At 47.0% G+C, this 8,436-nt stretch overlaps 2 protein-coding genes across 2 annotated transcripts; one reads left to right on the forward strand and one right to left on the reverse strand.

The window, feature by feature from the left end:
* Positions 1-241: 241 nt before the first annotated feature.
* On the forward strand, positions 242-3,351 carry LOC125536807. The gene is made up of 5 exons (XM_048700074.1): positions 242-500; positions 730-876; positions 995-1,070; positions 1,308-1,509; positions 2,945-3,351. Exons 1-5 carry the CDS (start codon positions 474-476, stop codon positions 3,042-3,044), a joined length of 552 nt encoding a protein of 183 aa, XP_048556031.1. The 5' UTR covers positions 242-473; the 3' UTR covers positions 3,045-3,351.
* On the reverse strand, positions 3,344-8,176 carry LOC125536806 (probable pyruvate, phosphate dikinase regulatory protein, chloroplastic). The gene is made up of 4 exons (XM_048700073.1): positions 7,515-8,176; positions 5,344-5,980; positions 5,170-5,266; positions 3,344-3,784 (listed from the first exon to the last, which is right to left on the reverse strand). The coding sequence occupies exons 1-4, from the start codon at positions 8,055-8,057 to the stop codon at positions 3,697-3,699; spliced, it is 1,365 nt and encodes a 454-aa protein (XP_048556030.1). The 5' UTR covers positions 8,058-8,176; the 3' UTR covers positions 3,344-3,696.
* Positions 8,177-8,436: the final 260 nt, after the last annotated feature.

Here is an 8,436-nt window from a genome sequence, read left to right on the forward strand (position 1 = left end):
TCACCTCATCAAAATTGCTTAGTTGGCATGCATGATACTATCTATGATACTCTTATTGCGGGCAGCCTAAATTGATTCTAAATTTTATAAATCGATCAGGACCTAATAAAATCTTACCAATCTATCGAGACCTAGATGGACCCCACAAGAGATATACTACCACATGGGTGATTTCTAAACAATTCCGTCCGTGGGTGCCCACAAAAAATCCAGCAGTATATATGACAGAAGCGAAGCTGTACTGTGAACATCATCTTCTCTCCATGCTCGCGGGCAGAGAGAGAATCTAATCTTTGGTCCTCAACAAAAAGAGCAAAGCGACGGTCCTTTCCCTCCGGTTCCTCGTTTTTGTAGTATTCCGCCATTCAATTCTCCGCCTTCCCGAGGGGCTACCATAACTCACTCAGAAACAACAAAAGAGAAGACATACTCCTGCGGGAAGAAGCGTGCACGCCGAACGTCGTCACCAAGGCATGGGGGACGCCGCCTCCAACCATCCCGTAAGTCTCTTCCCGTCAAATCTTCTGCCCGTCAATCGGCTCTAGTCGCCGCACGGTGTTCTTGCTTGCCCCGGCCAACTGGAAGCGATTTGGATCTTCGCATGAATCGCTTGCCCTTTTTAGGCTGTGATGAATATCTCTTTGTTTGATTTGATTGAAGAACTTCGGTTTCATCGCCGGTAGATAGGTTCTTGCTTACAGGACAATAACACTTCTGTTCCTTTTCTAGGTTCTTGCGCAGTCGAGCTCCGACGCCGGCCGCGGCGCCGCGACCGGTGGGTTCATCTCCCTCGACGTGGCCGCCCTCTCGTCGCTCGCCGGCGACGGCCCGGAAACGACGCCGGCAGCGCCGCCGGCCTCGACCCCGAGGACACCTGTAAGTCTGTTGGAGGCTGGCCGGCGGACGACGGCGATATGCGCGTCCAGATTTCTTTAGGCCGTCGTCCTAGTGTTTGATACTATCCCTATCTCTAATCGTGCTGTGAACGGAACAGAGGGTGGTGAGGTCGCTCTCGCGGAAGGGGTCAGAAAGGAAGCAGGCCGACGGCGACGCCGCCACTGGCACCATAGGTTAGCCTGCCCAGTTGATAATCTGCCTTCGCATTTCGGACCAAAAATTATTATTTTTTCTTTTTGTATTTCACGAAATTACGACTCAATTGCTACCTTGTATAGCTTATTAAGTGACTAGTGACCAGTGACACTGACGTTAACCGCACAGTTTCGAGTTCTGACAACGAACGGACGGGACCGGTGGCTTGTTAGTAGGCGCTGATGAGACGTTCGGTTTGATCCGTTTGTGTGCAGGAGGCGGGGTAGGGACGGGCGAGAGGCCGCCGCTGTCCCCGCTCTTGGTCCATGTGGCGGCCGCCGACGAGATGCTGAACGGGCACCGGCTGGTGAACACGCCGGGGGGCGCCGGCACGCCGGGAGGGAAGTCCAGGCGGCTGGGGCGGCGTCCGGCGCCGTGGCTGGATCCCCGAAGGGTCGTCTTCCTCTTCGCCACGCTGTAAGAATCTTCTTCCCCTTCCCTTGGTTTAGTTTTTTGTGATGCTTAGATCCAATCACTGAACCAGCCGGCAGCAGAGTGTCAAAAGTGTCAACTAGAACTAGGCAGTGTTGCAGGCTCCTCCCCTCCGTAGTACGCACACGTTTCACTTGGTGAAATGAAATCTATTCTCCGGACATGTTAGGCGACGTAGGGGTGATGGATCAGTGGCAGTACGCTCTCATTTGTCGTCGCCGCTGGCGACTTTTTGGCCCCAAAACCCGCCGTGCTTCGTTGCCATTCATGGACAACACGAACCATCATTAGGCGGAGCTGTTAAGCATTCAGTGAGTGTACCTTGCAAGTTCACTGGCAGTTGTAATACGCAAAGCGAATCCTGTTGGCGTCTTGTGGCGGCTTAGCAGCAGACAGTGGTAGCTAGCACATCAACCGGACCTAGCAATAGCAAATGCAACTAATCGATCTGACGCGACGGCTCTCCTCCAGCTTGAGGAAGGGAGCCGATGGTGGGATCATTATCGGCAATAATTCGCAGCGTCTAGGACGGTTCCGTCGCGACCGGTGATGGTGCACCTCCTGCGTGCGTGGCGTGCGGAAATCCCGCGCAACAACGGCCGTGGTTTCTCGTTGCCAAGTCCCCGTTGCACAACTGGTTGGCACCTTCGCCTTCGCCACGGTGATCGAGAGACGAGAGGACGATTGACCAACAACCAGCCAATTTAGTACTCCTACTACTAGTATTTTTAGAAGGATGCCGATAGATTATAAAAGTTACAAGGCACCTTAAAAATAGTCTGAAATGTCTAAAACCATCGTCCACTACTACAACCGCCGGAACAAGCCGTGAAGGCATTGCTCTCGCCGCTTCCCTACAAAGCCGGCTTGTCCTTGTTGATGACAACAGGGAAGTCTCTATGCATGTGTCCCAAAGAATCGATACCCTGGAGCCGCCATCATCACTGTTGAACCCTTTAATAGATCTGAATTACCTCACACCAAATATTGCCATCACACACAACGAGAAATTCCAACCTCGACGCCCCAAGGAGACTATAGAAATCTATGTTGCCCAGACGGACAAACTTGAGGAGGATCGAGCCCGAAAGATAAATTTGAGGAAGAAGCGCTGCCCATGCAGAGACTAAAAAATCCAAACTAAACTACTAGGCAGAACCGGATCCTAGAAGGGAGTGTTCGCCCCAGCCGTCGAGGAGAAGGGGAGAAAAGGTTCCGTTGATCTGGAGTAGCCTAGTTTAGTACTATTTGTTTCTGATTTGGCTTTAATTCATCCACTTGTGGTAGTAGTGTTTGCACCCAGAGCAGAGCAGTGATAAAAAAAACAAAAGGATGTCAGGAGTACAGTTTCATTGGTCAGCAGGTCCTCTCCAGTGATAATCTCTGAACTCCAACTGATTTTTCCTTCTTGTTTATGCAGGTCCAGCGTGGGGACCTTGATTCTGCTCTACTTCACCCTTTCCATGAACAAGATGGACAGCGCCGGAAGCGGCACGGGAGCCGACAGCGATGCACGGTGAAACACCAGCCTCATAGCGCAAAGAGATTTTCGCGTGTTCATCGCAGGGCCGGGTTTTCAACGTGTGATCTGTAGAGATTGTGACGGGGACTGATATTTACCAGAATTCGGGTGAAAATCGTGTGGTGATATGAGAAGGCACAGCAGAATACATAGCAGACGGTAGAGAAAAGATTAGGCCGGTTGAGGTCCTGATGGAGAAGTTTGTGATGGCAGTCCTCCCTTTCTATTCTGGTTTCTTCTGTTATTCCCCCCTTTTTTCTGTTCTCATTGCTCAAAAGAAAGAATACAAGTAGCTTTGGTGCGACTGCGATAGGGTTTTCTCTCTTACACATACTGCAAACATAAGCATACACAAATATACACTGGTGTTTTTGGAATAATTGTCTTTGCCTGGGTCATTTCTAGAAGAGGTTGTACATGACATGAGTGCTTGACTTGAAAGGAAAACTAAACCAATGAACAACCAACACATGACAGCACAGGCTATGATTATTTAAAAGAAGAGCAGTTTTAACATGGCCCCTCTTACCTTCTATCCACAATGACTCTAGTCTAACCGCGGAGTTGGGACACACAACAAGTACCGAATAGTAGGCTACTAGGCTCTATAGTTTCTGATTTCGCCTCGCTGCTGCAGAAGCAGAACACGTTCATACGTCCATGGCCAATACTTTTTCAGGTTCAACAGGAGTGTTGACCTTCTCTGACAGAGAATCATAGACTCGAATTGGAGCCACCCTGCAAGAACACAAAGCATATTCCTTGAGATATTCATTTCAACACATAGTCGTGATGCTATGAAAACATCTTGGAGCATATCCAGGATATTTCAGAAAGAAAACATGTAGTTGGACAGCTTGAAACCATTTTGCACGATACAAAGAGAGCAAGAGGCAATTTATTGACGTAAGAGACTATCTTAAAAATTCAATTTAACTTTGTAGTACCAAACAGAAACAAGATAACAAGAACAAAAACAATGATTATGTGAGAACCGAGCGTCACTCGTTGGCTAGCAGTGTGTGTGTGCACTCGCAGCCCACCCGTGTTCGAGTCCCGGACTCTGCGCAGTGTGCTCGTGATTGCTCCTCCTATCAAAATATGCCGCCAAGGGCTAGTACTGGCTGGTCTCGTTTTAAACAAGGATTGTGTAAGGACTATTCGTCAATTGAAAGTAGCGCCTTCCAAATTTATCTTCACTTTGTATAAAAAAGAAACAGGATATCAAGTACCAAACAATGATTATCTGATTAGTCTTTTAGTCAGCCCTTAAGCTGCTGCGGCTACCAAATAGCCAGACTCCTGATCAGCTCAACCAGACTTCTGTTACCACAGGTCTGGCTCAAGGTGGCCCTGGTCTGGCAGAGAAGCTACATTTTGGTTGAAGCACATCTCACCAGATATTTATTGTCTACTTTCAGCCACAAATCCATAAGATAAGATAAGTAGTTCAAAAGGCAACCACAAAGTAGAAGGCAGCATACTTCCAAAAAACAAGGGTTATCAAATTTGAACAACTCATAAATAAATAAATAAACAAAGTAAAGAAAGATCACAAGAAAAGAGTAAAAGTAGTGCTAGTGCATGATGTTGTTACTGAAATTGCTTTTAGATGGTCTTCCTATCGAATCTAAGAGTGAACACATCCTTGCGCAAATGAGTGATCAAGCTTAGGAGGACAAATCGTTGTGATGTCCCATGCACCCTGTCTATGCAGAGCTTTTTCAGGAGGATAAAGGACATTGTGGTCCACATCTAACCATTTTATACCCACGGAGAATCCTAGTTCTATGCAAGAAATGTATTACTCTGATTTTCATTTTTCTAACAATCTCAGTTCAACCTACAATTTACTTAACAAACTAAATAGTTCAATAACTGAAAATAATTTAAGGAACAAAAAACTAGAGAACGAATTATACATTTATTTCCTGCTGCGCTATACTGTGAACGCGTTATCTTTCAGATACAGAAGCCACCTAGAAGGTGGTCAGTGGTCACAGAAAGCAGGATGGTAAGAGCTAATAATAACATGGTCAGCTAAGGTACTGCTGACATGGCGCTTATCAATGCACACATACTTTACAAGGCGCGGTAGAATAGATAGAACATGGTGCTAGTACCGTTTTGATATGCGTGGCATGGAGCACTTCTGTTTCCTGTCATGATATATTCTAACAATGACAGCAGCTGTTTCCTCTACGGCTTTTCCAGTGACCTCTGCACGAAAAATATATGGTTATAACATGAGAAAAAACAAATTAGCTCTCCATAAAAGACGATGAAACTGATCTTACGGATCACTGGCCATGTTGGGTGCCGAACAAAAATTTGATTTGCATGGTCGAGCTCCTGCCTCACATGCTCCATTTCAGCATAATTGCTCTTCTGCCCATGAAATCCTAGAGTGCTTGCTCTCGTCTTTCTGATTGCCTGAAGAACCACGGGGTTTATCGTCAACCCAAAGATCTTATCCTGGTCGATCTCAAATAGGGCCTTTGGAAGATCAATACCCATCACAATTGGGACGTTTGCCACTTTGTACCCTTTTTGTGCTAGATAAATTGACAATGGTGTTTTCCCAGTACGTGAAACACCAACAAGCACAATGTGTGCACGGGCAAGGTTCTGTGGCTGAGCACCATCATCTTGTTTGATTGTAAAATCAATCGCTTCAATTCGTTGGAAGTAATCCTCAGAAAGTTGACCCTTTCGGCTAGCAGAGCTTCGTGAAATCCCAGATGGAGCAACACCAATATGAGAAGCTATGGCATCAATAGTAGGACGAAGAACATCGGTGGATGGAACACCCCATAAATCACAAGCCTTCTTAGTTGCCTCAGCCATTGAAGGATCGGCAAGGGTATATAGAAGCAATGCTCCTTCTTTTGCTGCTTGCCTTACTATCTCAATAAGGTTATCCATGTCATCAATCTAAAGAAAATTAGAAGCAATGTGTAAGAGATGCTGATTACTTCCGACAAGTGATGTGCAGTTAACTTTTTCTTAGCCCATGCTTGTGCTAAGCTTGGGTGAATAGTGTCAAATAACAGTTTCTGAACAAAGACTACAATCATGGTTTTCGAGTCGCGCGACTAGTCACGACTAGTCGTCGACTAGTCGATGAGTCGCAAAAAAATGTCGACTCAACTTAGTGTCGACTCGCGACTAGTTGCAACTGCAGGCTCGACCTTTTCCGAGTCGCTACCCCAGAAAGACTCATGACTACAATCAACTGACTGATTTTGTTCAATAAAATGAACCAATCCAAGCAAACACGTAAAACAAAATAGTATGGCCAACTGGCAATATTTTGACCATGTCAGACCATCTACCTGGTGTAAAGTGCGGCGAATATCAATTTGCACAAATAGAACATATAGATATGCATGAAGCAACTGTACAATTCTCAATTTGCACATGAACATTCAGCCTTATTCAACTGCACGGTCCGTTTTATTTCTTAAAATGTCAAAAAGATCTATTGCGTAATTCATCCGAAGTTTCTGTGAGGGATTTTTCCTCCATTGGAACATATGCGACTTTTCTTCTTAGTATTAGCGTATTTCATGGGCAATACCAACTTTTGCAGAGTAAGATTGATATTGTAGCTTTCATGCTCAAATACTCCCTCTGTAAAGAAATATAAGAGCGTTTCTGTGAGTGATCTAAACGCTCTTATATTTCTTTACAGATGGAGTGCATGATAGTGTCATGCTAACCCAAATAATCCCCCAGCACTGAAGTTCAGAGGCAAACCTTAAATGTAAAATGAACCAAAGTATCCCCAATTAAACCACTCTGACATTGCATAGCAAGCCACAGGGGAATACAAGCTACAGGTATTACAGTAATTCGTCTGAAAAGAGATAATTTCGGTGCACAAATTATGAAATTAACCACAAAGCAAAGTTGCAGGGCTGCCCTGGTATGCCCATAAAATGTTCGATTTCATCTCTAAACTTGAACTCTTCACACAAATTTACTGATGTAAATTCTCACACTTACCCCGTTATATTGAAAAGTAGAAACATCTGGCAAAGCAACTACTCAGGCTGGTTGTAATGGGGAGTATCATATACTAGTATCATGCATATGATACTAGTCTATGATACTACATCCGTAATGCATAGTATCAAATGTTGGTATCATAGAGGACTATATTTATTGCCATGCATGATACAAAGTAGCACATCATTTAATATGATATGATACTCAAGTCTCTCTTTCTTCATTTAATACTATGCCACCTCATCAAAATTGCTTAGTTAACATGCATGATACTATGTATGATACTCCCGTTACGGGCAGCCTTACGACGGTACAGTAATCAGTAGGAAACCGAAATCCCGAATTTCTAGCGAGACTACAGGCATTTCGTAAACCAGACATCGCACTGGAGCGCGGGGATCAAATCCAATGTCACGAATTGAGGTAATAAAGGGCAGCGAAAATGACGGATGTTTACCCCCGAGAATAGGTGGGTGCTTGTGGCGCAGCGTCGGTCCACGAGGCAGTGCTCGAATTGCCCGAGCACGGCATTCACCGAGTGCTCCAACGTCGAACCCGTCCCGTCCGACACCATGTAGATCGAGTTCCCCGCTGCCTCGCTCCCGACCCCGACCACCTCGTCACCATCATCGTCCTCCTCCTCCGTCGCCGCGGCCTCTTCCTCGGATGACGGCGGCGACTTGGTCCGCACCGAGAGCGCCGCGGTCGCCCGCATGGCCGGCAGCTCCAGCCTCCGCCCGGACCGGAGCGCGCGCGCGCGGGACCAGCGGCTCAGCTGCGAGCTCGCGCGCGAGCGCGGCTGGGAGGCGGAGGAGACCGCCGCCTCCTCTTGCCCGGGCGCGCCAGAGAGCTCTTGGTCCGGTCCCGCGCTTAGAGGCGGGCCGGTGGCGGTGTCGGGGAGGCATGAGGCGGCGGTGGGGGAGGGGCGGAGGCCGTGGGGCCGAGGGGAGGGCGGGAGGAGCACGGACGGCGTCGCCGCGCCGAGCTTGGCGCTCATCATGGGATCAGGCGATACACCTAGAACACTGAGCAGCGTGCGACGTGTGACCGAGAGGAATTGGGTTCGTTTTTCGCAACGTTTTTGCGTGCCGTGACGACTGACGCGGTGGTGTTTGGCATGGCTCCAGGTTTGGTTCGGTCTGCGAAAGACAACGGGCTGATGCCATGTCTGCCGCCAGCTGATTTGGACTTTTGGTGCAGAGATTGTTGGTCTTTTTTTCTTTTCTACTACTAGATCAAGTCTGGCTCATACATTAGCGTTTTTTTTTTGCTAAAAAACATAGCGTTTTCTTTTAACATTACAACTTCAGCGTTCACAACCTCCTGAATACAAGCAGGAATACAATTTTTTTGCGAATACGCAGGATGCGTATCATTTC

This window comes from Triticum urartu, chromosome 2 (genome assembly GCF_003073215.2).
Source record: "Triticum urartu cultivar G1812 chromosome 2, Tu2.1, whole genome shotgun sequence".
In the NCBI taxonomy this organism is placed as follows: domain Eukaryota; kingdom Viridiplantae; phylum Streptophyta; class Magnoliopsida; order Poales; family Poaceae; genus Triticum; species Triticum urartu.

Excerpts from the sequence above, each read along its gene's own strand:
- LOC125536807 (XM_048700074.1), top strand. The coding sequence starts at position 474 with ATGGGGGACGCCGCCTCCAACCATCCC. Across the intron at positions 877-994 it reads CCTCGACCCCGAGGACACCT|AGGGTGGTGAGGTCGCTCTC; the intron begins GTAAGTCTGTTG and ends TGAACGGAACAG. Across the intron at positions 1,071-1,307 it reads CGCCGCCACTGGCACCATAG|GAGGCGGGGTAGGGACGGGC; the intron begins GTTAGCCTGCCC and ends GTTTGTGTGCAG.
- LOC125536806 (XM_048700073.1), bottom strand. The coding sequence starts at position 8,057 with ATGATGAGCGCCAAGCTCGGCGCGGCGACGCCGTCCGTGCTCCTCCCG. Across the intron at positions 5,267-5,343 it reads CCCAACATGGCCAGTGATCC|AGGTCACTGGAAAAGCCGTA; the intron begins GTAAGATCAGTT and ends TTTTTCGTGCAG. Across the intron at positions 3,785-5,169 it reads ATGCCACGCATATCAAAACG|GGTGGCTCCAATTCGAGTCT; the intron begins GTACTAGCACCA and ends GTGTTCTTGCAG.